Below are 17,908 nucleotides of genomic sequence, written 5' to 3' on the forward strand. Positions count from 1 at the left end.
GTTACTCCAAAGTGACATTCACATTTACCTATATTATATCTAAATTCTGATACCCTTAATGGGTATACCTCTCTTTTACAGCAAGCAGCTCCAAACGTGTTTTTGAAAAGATTTAAATTATAGGAAAATATTTTAAGTGTTTTCAGGGTATTTGAGTTAACATGTGCACCACTTACATTTTCTGTAAACTGTGCTTACACATAATTATAAATATCTCAGACTATAAAAGCAAACCTTTCATAGTGCTCCCACAATGGAAAAACAAAGTCTTAGAAATAATTACAGAGGGAGCAGAAGGGAGTGGTAGGTAGAAGACAGTTTACAAAATCTGCAAAATAAAATTTGGAATTTTGCCTTAAAACTAAACAAAACAAAAAACCTGACAGCCATTTGTTCAAGGCTGCCAAAACTTGAGATAAGCAAACTGTCATGGGAAACAAATGTGAAAATATGAAGCCGGTTTCTGAGAAAGTAACTCTACCAGGCCAGGCTAATCTAATTCGGATCACTAATGACACCAGGCCTGCTGGGTTGTCTTAACCAGTACAAAGAAGGCCAAAGGGACAGGCAGGGGCTCACAGACTCACAGGCAGGGGCTCACAGACTCACAGACATTTTCAATATGGCCACACCTCTGCCCTCCTCCACCTTTCCTACTCTTTTTTTCTGTTGTTGTCCCTGACACTAACCCTTTCTAGACCTCAAAAGCCATATTGAAACACCATTTCATCAGTGAACACGGAAGAAAAACTATCTGACCATAAATCAAGAATGTGGATAACCCCAATCCTGACCTGGCTCCAATCCCTTCAGCCAGTCACTGTTTCTGTGGGCTTTGGTTTCCTCATCGTTAAAACAAAGGTGGATGAGATAAGTGGTTGCCAGCACAAGCTCCCCAAATCTCCAGGGCCCCTAAGGTAGTCATGAGGGAAAATATGTGCATTCTTCCCAAAACATCTAATAGAGATAATTATATAAATGACTGCCTTAAGGCTAATTAAAACATTGAGGAGTCAGGCCTTAGACTAGTATTCCTTCCTCATGGTGACCCTGGATGGCTCGCTGACATCTGTCACATCATAGGAAATATGAGAATAAGAGAACTGAGTACGACTATTGTCAAAACTGCACAGAAAAATCACAGTAGCACTAAATGGACCATCCAACCACAATGACTAGTTAATAAGTAACAGGGAAGTGATTTAACATCTGTCAATACAGTTTGCATAAGACAAAACTTCTCCACATTAGAAAGGAACCCCATTAAAGGGACAAAGTCAAATACGATACTCTTCAATATTTATGTCACAGGAAACCAGCAAATCTGAATGCTGTAGAGGGGAAGCTCCTCTTTCCTCCCCAAAGGCTGGTCCCTCACCCACTTTGATTGAAGCAAAGTGAATGCAATGAAAAGGCCAGTCCAGACTGGGACGCAAAAAAACACCACCACCACCACCAAGAACTTACTACACTCTACTATGTGGCAGACACTGCCCCACGAATCTAACACCTAACGCCACCAACAATTACTGCTGTTATCCTCAATCTAGGAATAACAAAACAGACACAGAGTGCTGAAGAAACACCCAAGAATACAGGATAAGCAAGTTTAAAATCATAGGTGAGGATCCCTACCTCTTCCCATAAAAACTGACAACTCCCTCTCAAAGAGAAGTCTTTCCAGAAATACAAACAGGAAGCCCAAGGGATCCAGCCCATTGCTACCCAGAGCAGTCCCTGAAGAGCTCACAGCCAGGGAACGAGTGGGCTTAAAAAGACTCATCCTTAGCCAGGTGTAATGGTGCACAGCTGTAATTCCAGCACTCCGCGGAGCTGAGGCAGTAGGATCACAAGTTCAGGCCCACCTTGGGCAACTCAGCAAGACCCTACCTGAAATAAAAGTTAAAAGAGGGTGTGGGGTGAGGATGTAGCTCACTGCACAGGCCCTAGATTCAACCTCCAATACTCATTCTTATCAGGAACTTCTCTTCTTTCCATCTGAATTCTATTTGCATGTCCTGGAAGTGGGAATCAACCAAGAAAATGCAAGGCCCATCAATGCATCGGTCAAATAACATCCACCCATCTCTAACTTACTCAGAAGATATAAAACATTCCTAACAGCTTGGCTCTTTTAAGAGTTTTGTGTTAATTTTTAGTTATTCCTACCATAAAACATGTATCTGCAATGTACTAGACTAAGGAAGGACCATATTGGAACAGACTCTACCTACCTCTACATCTCAACTGAGCCCCTTAATAACTGCATTATCCTGAGTGTGTTACAAGCCTCAGTTTCCCCACTTCCCTATTCCCTATCTCGGGGTTGCTGAGAAGGTACACAAAGCACCGCAATTAGAGACCCTGTGAAGCGGGAGAGGGGTCTGAATCCTGATTGTGTCCTTCACTAACTACATGTCTCATGTCTCACTCCAAGATGCTGAGCTACAACCCATGCTCCAAATTCCTTGTCCATCACACAGAAAAACACTGTCCACCCCAAGGGACAGCTGCGTGAGCTAAATGAAGAACTAATATAAAACCCTAACAGAATGAAGGATACGGGATAAAAATTCAACAATTTAGAAAGAAAAAAATCCATGTGCAAGTTGATGTCCAGGAGTAAATGGTATATACGTCACCTAAGCCCTCTGACCCAGTTTCCACCAAATTTCTGTACAAAGTAAACTATAAATTGCTTTAAATCATATAATGCTGGGGACTGTTTTAGTTTATAAAAATAATTCTATGTTAATTATATTTACTGACCCTTCCAAAAACTAACTCCATCTTTAAAATGGAAAAACCGAGACAGAGAAACATTAAGCCCCAACAGGAAGGCTGAAAGTTCCAAAAGTATGGTGCAGACAAGGGCTGAGCCAAAATAAATTCAGAACAGGACAAAATAGAAAATTAATGAGCCTTCAAGGAGAAAGACGAGAATAAATACTCATCAACCTGTGTTTTTAATCAGCAGTTTCACCTGCTTTATAAGCCTTTCAGTGTACAATCAGGCATAATAATTCTCTCACTTCCTTCCAGAAACAGCATTAGACCTCAGTGTGAGAGAGAACTTCACTATCCAATCTCTTTTCCCATTCATAAATTATGTGGACAGGGGACAGAAGCAAAGACCAAGGGGCCCAAACTGGAGTCTCGATCTAACTGGCATTCTCTGAACCACCTCATTAAAAAAATGTTAAAAAGAGAGGCAGGGGGCTTGTGCAGTCCTTCAGCCTTGAGCGAGGTTTCCTTCTTTGGTTGGTCAGAAATGTCCTCATTCTCCAAGTCTTCTCATGCTAAATATGGTAATAGCTGGCAAACAACCAGCCCAGTAAATTCCAGTGATACTTCAGAAAGCATTCATATTGCCTGAAATTACTCTGAACCCAACACTTGAGACCCGCCAGCCTTCAGCAGAGAGCAGTTCAGCTGGAGCGCTGAATGTCAGAAGCAGTGGGGTGCCTTCAGAACACACAAGCTTGGAGAGACCGGCCACTCTTCTTTATTGCAACATTCTTCAGTAACAACATTGATCTCCTACCCACTGTGCACACAGCACAGCAGTGGGGCAGGGGGAGGCTGGAGGGAGAAGCAGAAAAACAGCTGGTGTCCATGGTGTACCAAAACAACAGGTTGCCTGAGCCACAACTAATCAATTTGGTGAGGGGAGAAGGGAGGGAACTTCCTCATCCTGTCCTCTCAGCAAACTGAGGAGGCGACTACAGGTTTAACCACTAGGCCATAATGTCTGAATTAAGTGTGGTGGACACAGTACTGGTCCTGCCTTTCAGGGGTGCTTCACAATCTTAGAGATCGAGGAAGACAGAAGTGTAGGTTACACTCACTCACCCCAAATCACGAATTTGGTTCCAGAACATGTTGTCTTCCCCAACATCTTTTTTAGTCGGTACTAAAATACACGTGTATTTCCTGGGCACATACAACTGGCAGCAAAGTGATACCGCCAGATTTGAATTTTAAAGCAGCTATGGAAAATATCAGTTAACGATACATGAAAAATCAGTCAAGCACATCAGAAATCATAGAATAAAACAGCAACTTATCAAATGAATAGGTTTTTATATCAAAGCTGGTAGTAATCTGATATTATGTATTGTTAATTATTGACATATAAAAAAGGCCGATGATGGTTAAAGAGCTTTTTCATATCAAAAAATCAAACACCTTGATGAGTAAAAGACATAATTTATCAAATAAAAAAGAAAAAGAAGAGGCAATACAAATGGCCAGTGAACATTACTGTAATCAAAAGGGCAGGCATAAGTTGAGGTAGCATTTACCACTTGCCAAGGAGTAAAGACTCTTACAAACAAAACCCAGTACTGACAATGGTTGGGAACACTGACAGTCCCATATTCTGCCTATGAAAGTATAACTTGGTCAAAACTGTAGGAAAAGCAATTTGGCAATGTGTGTCAAAAGCCACAAAAAGGTCCAGATCACCTAATAAAATAATTTAACTTCTGGGAGTTTATATTTGGAAATAAGTATTTCTACTAAGACATATGAATAAAGATGTTCATGGCATTATTTAGAACTAAGAAAACTGCTAACTAAGGATTGATTTCAATCTGAATTGTAGTGAATTCTCAAGACATAACAAGACCAGAGATTTAGCTCGGTGGTAGCACATGTGAGGGGGAAAAAAGAAAAGCAAGGGGAAAAAGAATGAATTAATGAATTAATAAATAAATGAATAGTAAATTTCCTTCTAACCTTAGTTTTGCCAGATGTGGCGGGGCATGCCTATAAACTAGCACTCCAGAAGCTGAGGCAGGAGGACTGCCACGAGTACAAGGCCACCCTGGGCTACACAGGCCAGCCTGAACTATACAGTAAGACCCTGTCTCAAAAAGACAACAGTATGTAGCCTTTGAAGTAATATTCTTAAAAATATTTATATGTGTGAGAAAATTCATATTGTATGGCATGAAAGTATATTATAAAACTGTGTATGTCGATGTACTATTTACAACAATGACCACCAAAAATAAGAACTCTCTGAAATGCATCAAAATGTTAATTATGAGTTTGGGTTAAAGGGTATGTATGGGCTTACTACCGCTCTTAATTTTTTCGGTTTAGTGGGTTTCTGTGTGTGTGTGTGTGTGTGTGTGTGTGTGCGCGCGCGCGCGTGCATGTGTGTGACAGGGAGCTGAACACTGGGCCTTCACACTGAGCTTCAACCCCCTCCCCCCTTTTATTTTTTTATTTTGAGACAGGGTCTAAGTTGCCCAAGCAGGACTCAAACTTGTGGTCCTCCTGCTTCAGCCTCCCAGGGTGCTGTGATTAAAGTGTGAGCCACCATAATCAGCTTATTTTTGTTTTTTTAAAAATCTTTTTTCCTAGTTTTTAAGCATCACTCTCTTCAATTTAGTAATAATTCTCCTGGAAATCTAGCTTATGGAAAAATTCTAAAGAGAGAAATTTCTTTCTGTATGAAGTTGATCACACCACTTATAGAAAACAAAATGGAATCAATCAACCATGCAACCAAAAGAGAGTGGTCAAAACATAGTAAACCTAGTAATCAAATATTATTTAACCATTAAAATTAAATGTATGAAAAATACTTAAAATATAAAAATATAATTATTTAAGAAAAGCAAAACAAAAAATTGCATACATATTATGAATCAGAGACTTTTGTTAAATCCAAGGATAGAAAAAAAAGACCAAATATATATATCAAAACATTAACAGTGGTATGACTAATGCTATTTTTCTTATAATTTTCTAGATTTTCAAACATCTTTAACTACTTCTAAATGGAACTACTGTTTAAATCACATATACATAAAAAACAAAACTTGTGAAGGTGCCAGAGAAAAATCAAGAAAGTATAAATATGAGTTAATTATGTATAAACATAAGGAGTAATTCTGTTGCTATGTAAACCTACCTGAAACTGTGAAACTGTTACAATGTTTGTTTTTAGTTACCACCATTTCCCTTAAGTCTCTTGGAAAGTATGTGCCACTGGAGCCTCTGGAAGCTGCTCCCAACTGCGCAACATAGCAGCGTGACAAAGATCAGCATGATTCACCAGAAATGGTCTTTTTCCTTAAAATTCACATAAAGATTAGGAAGGAGGGTTTCTTCTGATGGTTTCTGTGTTTTATTTTGTTTGTGGTACTGGGGACTGAACCCAGAGCCTTCCCCCCCTGAGTGACATCCCAAGCCCTGGTTTGGTTTGGTTTGGTTTGGTTTTAATTGTTTGAGACAATCTCACTAAATTGCTGAGTTACCCCGGCTGAGCTTGAACTTTTGATCTTCTGCCTCAGCCTCCTACAATGCCAGTTTTACAGCCCCTTTTGAGTTTTATTTTGAGACAGAGTCTTGCTAAATTACCCAGGCTGGCCTTGAACATCGACTCCTCCTGCCTCAGTCTCCTGATTAGCTGGGATTATAGGCATGCACCATAAAGTAAACACCCCTAATATTTCCAAGCTACAGGAGATCAAGCAAATGAATAGCTATATTCACAGCAAAGAAAACATATAAAAACTAGAAATCGAAATATGCATATCCTGAAACTTCAGTGAGTCTTGACACTTTCTAACGAGTTCCCATGGAAGCCAAGAATTAAAAATATCTCTGCAGCTCGCCACATTTACCATTTAGAGATGTTTACCCATTAGCACTATCTAGTGTAGTGACGATTCATATTAGAAACACAACAGAATAGATCACTGAGTAGACGGTATTCAATTATTCGAGTATTGGCTAAGTATGCCAACTTAACTTTTCCCCACTAAGAAGCAGTTAAAACAGACTGGTGAAAATGTTTGAGGCTTAAAAGCCTTCCAGAAGCTTCTCAAGAGATGAAAAAGCAAACTACTCAAATTAAAAATGCACCTGCCTCCAAACGAGGCAGTACAGTTTAAAATGTAACCACAGCTTCTTATTTAATGCCTTATTCAGCAAGCAAAATCATATTTTAAAAGGATGCTTGCTATTTGTTAAATGGAAACATTCAGGAGACAATATCTGCCTCCAATCAAACTATTATCATGTTTTCTTTACCTCACAAAATACACACACTCTCTTCACAGGAATAAACAGGTGGGAGAGCCACTCTTTAACCCACAAACAGGTTCTGCAACACCACAGACCCAACCTGTCTTGTACAGCGATGAGTCCATCTCGCTCCTACTCCCCTGCCATTAACCTGCAGAAGGCACGGCTGAGAGACCTGAACTGCCCCAGGCAAGCCTCCAGGAAAGGTGCTCTGGTCCCTGGCAAGAGAGACACTGGCCCCTCAACGCCTGGCCCCAAGACCAAAGGAGCCACAGCTGGGCTGACGTACGTGGGCTGGAGTTGAAGAGGACCAAGGAACAGTGACATGACCCCCACGCCCTGGTTCAACCCTATCTAGTGATGCACAAACTTCTGAGGAGCTGGTAGGGCAGGATTTTGCCAAGACAAGTACAAAAGAATAGGGAGATGTTAGTATGATTAATCAGTACCACCTGTGGCAGCAGCTGCGGGTGTGCCCACACCACGCTGTGGTCTGCCTGGCCGTCACGAGAAGTCCCTCAGCTCCTGCCACTGAGAGAGAACTGGCTCTTTCAGAAGCTACCAGTAAGTCGCCACCCTGTCACAGCTCAGACCTGGCACCCCAGGACTGAGGACACAGGGCTCTCTCTTGCCGCCAACCACGAACAGACATAACAGAGCCACAACATACGCCAAATTTACATTTACATCCACCACACAAAGGGGTCTTAGTCTTTTCCCCATGCCAAGTTCTGAGACTTCGAAACTAAACTGTAGTGAGAGAGGAAAATGGGAGAAAGTGCATCACAGCAGAGAAGCCCGAGGGTTAGCTGGGATTGCCCTTCCTGGTCTATCAGGACCTGGAGTTTACTCCCCAGACCCTCTAACTCTTAGTCACCCAGACTGCTGGGAACTACTTCAGAGGACAGATGACCAACCACTGACTGTATTTCATACTCCTCACGTGTGCCATCGGTCTTGTCTCCGTGATGCTGTGTGTGCTCTTGAGGTCAGGATCATTCGTGGTCCCTTCACATCTGAAGGCCAGAACATTCTGTACCACCCCCAACACGACGCCGAATCAAGAGTGGCAGCACACCACACCCATCCTCTCCTCAGTATGCTACTAAGACAGCAGAGCTACCTGGACAATACATCTTAGAGCCAACAGGGATCCTACCAGAGGAGTACATCAAAATGTTTACGTTATAAATAATGCAATAACTGCTTTCCTCACAGTGGCTCGTATCATCTCTCCTTCTTGGCTTTACTCTTTCTTTTAAGGCCACAATGTATTTTCTGCCACATAGCTAACATTCCCCTCAAAAAAGATAGGAAGGAGGAAAAAAAGTTCAGCAGCAAACCTTTCACCAGCACCAGGGAACCCTGCAGTCCGCCTCCCCTGAGGCATGCAGACCAGCACCACCCCTTCTTCCCATCAGGGACAGCACAGCTTTGGAAGCGGCAATGCTGGGATCCTTCTCACAGACTGCCTTGTTCTGTGCTGTACCAGAGGCCCTACATTCCTCCACGTTTTTCTCTCCCTTTTTCATTCTACACATCCTGGAGTAACTCAGCTACTCCCAAATCAGGACCAGTTGGAATGAGTGACCTCCTATCATTTCACACTAACACATGTGAAGGAATTCCTGCCACCAGTTATGCATGATGGGTTAACAAAAAAACAGACACCCTCAAAGGAAGCACCATTCACAAGGGCTGAAGACAGCTTCCTTCTCCTGAGTGAGTCTGGCATTCAGGAAGTTGCGGGCATGCTCAAGGGGGAAAAGATGACCACCAGACCCAGCAACACGATATACCCATGGCACTGTCTTTACCGTAACGGATGAGGAGAACCCTGCTCCCACCACGGCCCACCTGGCAGGGAGCTGTGAAACACACAGGGCTACGACGGTTCCCCAAGCAGTCCTCCCAGACACGACAGTCTTCACATCCCCACTGGGTTCCACTACCAGGACAGACTGGTGGGTGTCAGTCCAGTGAAGAGTACATAACCACCCTTCTTGGATCTTTGTCAGGTACGCACGGCTCAGGATGGTGACACAAATTTCAGAGAAGATGCCAATGAGTGCAGATTGTAAGGAGACAGACTACAGCCAAATGTAAGGAGAACTTCCTAAGAATGAGAGCTGCTCACAGTTGGACTCAAGGAGCTGTCTGCCGCCAGGGTGGTCAAGCAGAGGGAAAGTATTCTATTTCTGAACCAGGGTGTTCTAAGATCAGATCCAGCATGGTGTGTAGAGAAGGACTAGATGGATTTTAAAGTGTCCATCAACACATTGAGTCAACAAAGATGAGAATGGCAGCTACCCCTTGAGGAATAAAAAGGGTCAGCATGAAAGTCTATAGGCGGGGTCAGCTTGCAATTGATGCTATCTCTTCAAAGGAGAAAACAGAGACACACCCCTGACTCACCATCTGCCTCTCCTACACAACATCCCGAGGGTGGCTGAGCAAGAGTCACAGGTGCTTGACCAAGACCTGCCGTTCTGGTGACTCTGCACACCGGCAAATGCCAGACAATTTCTGTAGGGCAGAGAAGGGCAGCATGTGGCAGTTTCTGCCTTAAGAAGCAAGTACTTGTTGCAGAAGCAGCTTACCCACCATGTGGTTCTCTCAAATAACTTACTATGTCTCGCCTTTAGAGTTATTTTTCAGTAGTGGTGGTCAGGGAACTCATTTAGTGAGAAAAAATACAATTTACTAAGTGTACATATCAAGAGCCTGCTTATGATGAAAAAATCTCAAAAAGATCATTAAAACAAACAAATGTTGCTAACATTAAGGTAAAAAAATATCATTCCAAAAATGTCTAGTCTCAAAAAATGATAAAAGTACAATAAGGCATGACAACTGAACAAAAGAAGAGAAACTGCTGGCCTATACTATTAAAACAGGAAGCAGTAGAGAGTGAGAGGCAGGGGGTGAATGCCAGTGCCTTTGAAGTTAGATTCCAAAGTCAAAGTGACCTTTATAAATAGCAGAAGTGATCAGGAAAAAGAAAAAGAATAAATGAATGAAACCACATACACACAAAGAAATTCAGAATGGCAAATTTAAATAAAACATCTGAGGTAGGGAAATTTTTGGTTTTTCCCCCAAATGTAAGGTTTCAACGCAAACAATGATTCTTGAAAATACCATTTAAAAACTGCCTAGGAGTACCAGCATAAGAAAATGACTAAAGATAATTGTTCAACTGAACAAATATTTATTAGGGGCCTATCAGATGCCAAGGAACCAAGCCAGATAGAAGGGTAAGGGTGTGAGCATTAGAATAAACACTTAAGTGAAAAGCCACAACTCTATTCCTCAAGCATATATTAACAATAAGCATTTGAAGATGTGTTAAGTGTTCTGTTTAAGCTGACGTGCTACTAGGAGGTGGTGGTCCAGGCAGAACAGGGGTCACACACAATGAGTGTGGCCTGGAAGGGTCTATCTCCCTCCCCAGTTCCTCCCTTCCCTCTCTGCGTGATGTCCACCGTGTCCCCCTGGAGCGCCATCCTGCCTTGGAGCCAGCCCACTATGGACTGAGGCCTCTGCAAACTGTGTCCTAAAATGAACCTTTTTTTTCCTCTAAGTTGTGGTGTTGGGTATTATGTCCCAATGACAAGGAAAGTAACTAACACAAGGGCCAAAAGAGTATGTTTTCCTACAAGGTCACCTCACCAATTAATAACAGACCTAGAAGAGGATTCTGGTCTTCTGACTCCTAGTTTTGTGATCTTTCCAAAATACTACACATCTGGCTGACTGATAAATTTTAAAAAGGGGAAAGTAGAAGAAATGAAAACCTTTGGTTCCAAGTCATTTGCAGAGAATGGGAGTAAGGGAGGAGAATCAGGGGAGGATGGAAAGAAAATGAAAGGTCAAGGTGAGACATCTAGATAGAGATACCAAGAAAGGAAGCACTTAAATATGGACCAAAAACACAACATAAGGATAATTAAGGATATTGAATCTCTTATTCTGCTCTCATTCAAATAACGCCTTCGAGTTTTTTTCACTCTCAAATCATTCTGAACAAATAAAGGATCAAAAAATGATATATGTCAATGATGCTTGAGGAAAAAGTTAAAGAAGGGGAGAGGAGAATTTATAATAGCCTTCAAATGTAAGAAGCTCTTCCAAAGAGACAATGGAGACACACTGGGCCCAGATGAAAAAGAAAGAATGACATCATACTCTACAGCTTTTTAGCAACTTCTAATTCCTCCAGAGTCAGAAGAGTTAAACTCTGAAATGGCTAAGGTTGGGCTCATTATGGAAATTATTAAAATCTAGAAGGAAAAATCCTATATGCCACATGAAGGTAGATAAAATGCAATTAATCCATGAGTACTAACCAAGTTACTGTTTCAGAATGTCATGTAAACCTTTAATAAAAATACAGATCCTCAGAGCTACTGCACCCGAATTCCTGAGTTCAGAAATGGCTCCAGCTGATTTTCATTTAGCCAGGACACACAGCTTTGTTCTATCACAGTGGAACGGGTAGGATGGAGAATCACTAGGAATGGCATCAGCAAGTGGGAACTAGATCAATGCAAATTTTGTGGGCCAAAGAGAATTTCTGTGGGTGTGATATTTTTAAAATGTATTGTAAGGCTGCTCTGAAGCATCCAAGCATATCCCACTGAGTTTAGATGTTCTTTAAAGGTCCTGAAGCTCACATCCACACTTCAGGTGAACTAGAAGTTACTGTTCTACACTTAAGAAACCTACAGAAAGAAGCACTAGACTGAGAATGGCACAGAGATGTTAACAAGATATGAGTAAATATTTTTTTAAGAATCAAAACACGGGGGACTACCAGTATTCATTCCCCCACCCCCCAAAAAAGAGCTTAAATAATAATATACAAAGAAAGACAAGGGGAAAATGGTGTTAGGGTAAATTTCATCTTTATCCGAAAGAAAAAAACTGCCCTATACAGTTTTAAAAAAACGAGCTGGGCATAGTGGTACACACCTGTAATCCCAGTACTCAGGAGGTTGAGGCAGGAAAATCACGGTGAGTTTGAGGCCAGCCTGAACTACATAGCAATACCCTGCCTCAAAAAACAAAAAAACAAAAAATGTGAAGAATTGAGCTGAGAAATTATCTAGTAGGCAACAAAATCAGGGAGTTTTTTTCTCATTACAAAGCAAAAAGAAGACAAGAGACATGGGGCGGTCCTGGATAGATATTTAGGCAAACGGATGGGTTGAAAACTCCTTGCCTTAGGAACTCAGTACTGTTTAACAATTGGCCAGGAGACAAACGCAAGAACACTTAAAAGTTTGGAAGTGTGTACTACAATTATTACCGAAGAAAACATGATCATACTATATTAGGAAGATCCAAGAAACCATCATTCCTAGACTCTGAGACCATTTAAGACTTGTACCAAGGAACAGGTTTTCTAATCTCTTCTATTACAGTAATCCAGCACCTACGAACACCTGTCTAAAAATCGAAACATCTAAATCCTGTCCCTTGAGGCAACTTCACGTTCAACTTGACCCCCCAAAAGTTAAGCAGCCAGGAATAACAGTACCTCACTAGAGCAGAAGTACTGTAAAGAGGGTACAGTTCTAGGCCAGTGGTGGCAAACCTACGGCACTGTGTCACAGGGGGGTGTTTGTACCACTGAAAGCTCTAAAAAGTTTGCCATCACTGTTCTAGGCACAGAGTCCTAGAATGAAACAAGCCCTATATGCCACACTGATCCTATTTCTGACATCAATCTTATTACTTCATAATCATATTTACTACTTCCTACGACTGTAAAGTAGGTTATACCTTTGGTTCTATTTCATAGGTGAGGAGACTGCCAATCATGAAGACTAAATTATTTACTTGAAGAAAAAAAAAAAGTTAATGGTAGACCATGGATTGTAACCCTCAGACTATTTCACTAATTATTTGCCTCTTTATCCTAAATCTACTTTTACTAAAGCTTTCACTCAAAGAAAAAGGCACAAATGCTATCATATTCACGTTTATTAAATACTTCAGAAACAACAAGTTTTCATCATCCCACAGCTCCTGGTTCACTTCTGAAATTTGTAAGGACCTTTGGTATACGAAATTTGAACTTTCCAAGAAGTATCTTGTTGGTGCTGAACAACCCAGTACTGTTTTCAGGTGACAAATAACCTTGTTCTTGTTTAAACATCTGTGATTGGCATGTCAGATGCCTGTTAACAATGAACAAAGACTATATTTTTCTGCACCTCATCTCTTCTTTGAAAACAGACATAGTTCATGTACTAGTTTTTTGGGAGAGGTAAAATCTGGCTTGGTATTAGACTCGGAAAAGAAGAGGCCCTTTTCAGTTCAGCAAACATGCACAAGATACCATTCCGTTGAAAGGAGCTCAGAAAGAACAAAACACAGCTTCTGCCCTGAAAGGACTTTCTGAGCACCTTTTCAGTATCATGGGTTTAATATACATTCTTTTAATTAATCCTATTAGCTGGGTAATTTCATTCCCATTTTATTGGTGAGTTAAGATAGTAGTAGGTTTATATCCAGGATTACAGAGCAGGGTGCCACAGCCCCAAGATCTCTCGGCACAAAACAGTCTTAAGAAATTTAGACTTTCAAAATGTAGGTGGGATGGATAAAATACGATTGGATTTCCTTTCCCTGCTCCAACCGCGTTAGCAAGACTGTAGGGAATATCCAACCGTAAAGAAGCTTTGTAAGAAAGCACTTTGAATCAACGTATCCACTTTTGCTCACCCGCCCCTGCCCCACCCCCAACCACGCCAAAAAGTAGCAAACGCCGCTGCCAGGTTGGAGGAGTTGGCGATCGTCACACCACATTCCTGGGTCTGGACACAGACTGAAACAGCAGCAGAGTTCCGCGCCTCGGAAAGAATAACAGCAGTTGAGATTTTTAAATCATGTGGCTCAGCATGCAGCCACACCAGTTTCCCCACTGCTCCGGCTTCTACCTTTCAACAAAGGTGGAGAAACAAGCCCAACTCATCAGCACACCCAACTCCTCGGGATCGCCGATCAGGCCGGAGTGTCAAAACTCCGACGCGCCGCAGACCCCGTCCCGTCCAGTCCCCGCCGAGCCCACCCACACGCACCAGGCTGCGGTTGCCCTGCGCAGGGGCGAGCGGGCGCCTAGCCCTGCCCCCGCCGCCCTCGGCGCGCACGCTCGGGCATTCCTGCGCCCGGCGCGCCCGCGGCCCGCTCCCCCCGACCCCTGGAAACGCGCACCCAAAGGAGAAAGGCCGCCGGTCCCTGGCGCCGGTGCGCGGGAGAAGTCGCTTCGGAGGCTCGCCGCCCAGCCGAGGAGGCGTGTGCTCTGGGGAGCGCGGGGCGGCCCACGCTGTCCCAACTTTCGGGAAGCAAGTGGCCTCGCTGCGCGGACGGCCGAGCCCCGTCTTCCCGCAGAGGGCAGGTGGGGGCAGCGGTAGCCCCAGGTGGCCGGCCGGGCAGGAGGAGGGGGCGCGGCGCGCGCGGGGACAGCGGCCTTCGGCCCGATACTCACCACGCGCGGGGGCCGCGCGCCACAGCCACAGCGCCAGGAGCGCCCACAGCGGAGCGGGACGCAGGGCGGGCATCGTCTCGGTCGCCTCCTCGGCCGCCGCCGCCGCCGCCGCTACCGCGGCAAATCCACATGGGGAGGGGTCCCGACCTAGAAGTCCCGCTCTCTCCTCCCCTCCTCCGGCCGCTGCGGCTGCCGGCCCGGCGCTACGTTCCGAAGCTCGGGCGTGAACGCCTCGACTCCCCGCACCGCGACTCCGCCGCTCCCCCGACCGCCGCCCGAAGTTGGGCTGAAACTTTCTCGAGTGTGCCGCGAAGCAGCCTCAAGTGTCCTTCCGCCTCGGCCGCCTCCTCCCACCGCAAGGCCCCGCCCCCGGTCGCCGGCCTCAGCCCCGCCGCCTGGGGCACCCAGGGGTTTCCCGCAGGAAGAAGCGCCGGCCAGGCCCCGCGGAGGGATCTACTACGAGTGCTCATCCTCAGCCCCCCAGTCCTCCGCGACCCGCCGGCCGCCGACGCGCCCGCCGCGGTGGAGCGCCGGGCCGGGCCGGGCTCCGCTGAGGGGTTGAGTGCAAGCCTGATAAACTCAAACACTAGGGTCTACCAGGATCCTGAACTTGCAGGAGAGGTAGACCTCGTGCCTCCACACTTTCACACACTCCCCTGCTAGCCAAAGGAATGCGGTGGAGAAGGACCAGTGCTGTCAAAGAAGGAAATGGGGGCGAAGGCGCCAAAGTCCACTTGAAAGGAACAGAGCCGTCAACTGGGAGTGCAGGCTTCATTCATTTGTTCTTCATTCATTCTTCTTTCTTCATTCATTCATTCATTCATTTATTCTGTAGTTCATTTAGCAAATCTTTCTTAAGTGCCTTACTTTGCATAGCAGCATGCTTGGGACAGAGGAGTAATAACAAGATGTACTAGGACTTCGAGGACTAAGACCTCTGCTGCGGGATAGGGGATTCAGGCAAGGCTTTCATGGAACGGCTGTGATGAGAGCGGAATCTTGAAAGGTCAGTAAAATATAGAGACCAGCTAAGGATATTTATTGTGACACTGTAATAGCCAAAGGGTGGGAACAACCAAAATGCCCACTCTCAGGGGACTAAATGAATAATAAAATGAAATGCAGTGCAGCAGTAGGAAAGACTTTCTTCATTATGTTGACCAAGATAAATCCTGAAAACCAAATAATAGTGAAAAAAAAATTGCAGAAGAGAGAATGTATGCCATTTGTGTATGATTTTCAAAACAAAATATTATTCGTGGACGCATATGTACATGTAAAAGGACACCACCCAAATAGTGATTACTTCTAGGACAGGGGAATGGGGATATGATCTGGCCTGGTTGCAAGAAGGTTTGTAGGAAGAGCTAAAATTAACAATGACTGTGAGTTGTGCGGATGTATCATTCCACATGAGAGCCATTATAAAAGCAGAGCTACACACAAGAGACTACATTGATGACTTCTGGCGCTGTTATCGGGGAGGGCAGCAAAGGAGGGAAAGGGGGCTGGGACCAGGATGACAAGCTAAAAGGGGTGGGGGTGTTGTCTCTCGGGTCGTGGAACACCATACAAGGTTTTTGAGCAGGGGTGAGACTTAACGGAAAAGAAAGTTGCTCTGATAGTTCTGTGCAGAATTGATTGTCAGGAGCAAGAGGTGGACCAGAGCCCCAGGACCAGTTCGGAGTTTGTGAAACAGTCCAGACATGGGATGATGAAGGCCAGAACTAATGAGGTAGAAGACAGAGTGAAAAGGAATTGACGGTTCTGAGAAAATCTTGGGGCGAGGACAAATTTATATGATTAATTGGATGTGGGAGCTTACAATCGTGTTGGGGTAGGAAGCCTCCCTGACTCCTCTAGAGCAAAGTCCAAACCTCTAAAAATGGCACATACCATGACTTTCCTTTGTAGGACTCCATCTTCTGTCCTCACTGCCCCCATTGTGAACTTGACACAGAAACTATATTGAACAACTTGAGATTCCCCAAACATATCTTGCTGTTTCATTCGCTGTACCTTCTGTTCCCTTGGCTTGAAATGACTCTTGTAGTCCACTTCCCTCCTCTCAATAAACTTCTCATCATCATTCATCCTTCAGCCCTAAGAAGGCTTTGCTGACAGTGAAACGCATTCCTACCTCAAAGAGACAATCCCTCCACTGTACTGCTTCTTTGTCTCACCCCAAAATCTGTTTTTTACACAGGATTGTTTGTTCCTATCTTCACAACTAGATTAGGAAGTCTTTATGGGCAAGTATCCTGGCCTTATTTATGCCCAGTATCTATCACATAATAAATGTTGGACTGAGATATAAAACAATGCTAAGCAAGTGCAAATCAGTATAAGAATAGGCCTATGAAGTTCCCAAACTAAAATTTTAATAAGTACTTTAGAACAAATAAATAACCTTATTTGAAAGGTAGAAAGTAGTCACCTTGGGTCGCTAGAAACTTTTTTCAAATATAAAATAATCAAGCTGGGGATGATGGTGCAGGAGAATCACAAGTTTGAGCCCAGCCTGGGCAATTTAAAGATTTAACAAGACCCTGTCTCAAAATAAACAAAAGGCTGGAGATGGGGGATAACTCAGCCCAAAGGCCCTGAGTTTAACCCCCAGCAACCCCCACAAAGAAACCATAATTAGTCAGAATAGTTTTGGAACTTCTCTTGTGCAAATATATTTAAAGAAAGATTAATAACATTAATTTTTAGTTGTTGACCCACAGTGTTAGCAGTCTGATCATGCTTTTTAACTCATTAAGGATATATCATAGTCAATTGGCTTTCTACACATTTTAAAATTCAACTGCAAGATCAGTTCTGTCGCTATTGAAATACATTCAGAGAAGATAAGGTACTTACCCCTGAGGAGGAGCTGCAGAAACAACTGTAGTTATAACATTATGAAAATAGATGTGTGGTTCCTCAGGGTTACTATTTTAAAGAAATCAAGCTATTATGTTCATGTATAACTTCTGTTGAGTTTGTTATAATAAACTTACTGTATGCATTCTGGTAAAGACAGAAGGAATACAGAGTGATGTTATAGACAGAAGGAGAAGGCCATGACTGAGCAGGTGTTTTGAAAGACATACTTTGAAAAAAGCTGTGAATATAATTTTTTTTCTTTGGTACCGGGGATCGAAGTCGGTTCCTTGTGCTTGCGCAGCAGGCGGCGAAACCACTGAGCTAAATCCCCGGCCTATATTTTTTTTTTTTGAACCGGGGATCAAACTCTGGTCCTTGCGCTTGTGTAGCAGGCAGTGAAACCACTGAGCTAAATCCCCAGCCCTTATGAATATAAATTTATACAAACAAAAACGGAACTGGAAATAAAGGAAGAAATTGGGATTAGCAAAGATCAAG

General features: G+C 43.5%; 2 protein-coding genes across 4 annotated transcripts in view; one reads left to right on the forward strand and one right to left on the reverse strand.

Annotated features, from left to right (window-relative positions):
- Notch2 (notch receptor 2) overlaps positions 1 to 14,671 on the reverse strand; it is a 154,060-nt gene extending 139,389 nt beyond the window's left edge. For all 3 annotated transcript variants that reach the window (XM_004853853.4, XM_087213334.1, XM_087213333.1), the window contains exon 1: positions 14,540 to 14,671. In XM_004853853.4, the coding sequence (XP_004853910.2) occupies positions 14,540 to 14,612 (73 nt within the window). In that variant the 5' untranslated portion in view covers positions 14,613 to 14,671. The remainder of the gene's footprint in view (positions 1 to 14,539) is intronic.
- The window catches only part of LOC147827757 (uncharacterized), a 38,519-nt gene continuing 35,279 nt past the window's right edge, over positions 14,669 to 17,908 (forward strand). Inside the window, exon 1 of the mRNA XM_087213336.1 lies at positions 14,669 to 15,545. Coding sequence (XP_087069462.1) covers positions 14,669 to 15,202 — 534 coding nt within the window. The 3' untranslated portion in view covers positions 15,203 to 15,545. The remainder of the gene's footprint in view (positions 15,546 to 17,908) is intronic.

The sequence above is a fragment of the Heterocephalus glaber genome, unplaced genomic scaffold, assembly GCF_053883595.1.
Source record: "Heterocephalus glaber isolate CG9 unplaced genomic scaffold, H.glaber_assembly_v1.0 deba00001442, whole genome shotgun sequence".
NCBI lineage: Eukaryota > Metazoa > Chordata > Mammalia > Rodentia > Bathyergidae > Heterocephalus > Heterocephalus glaber.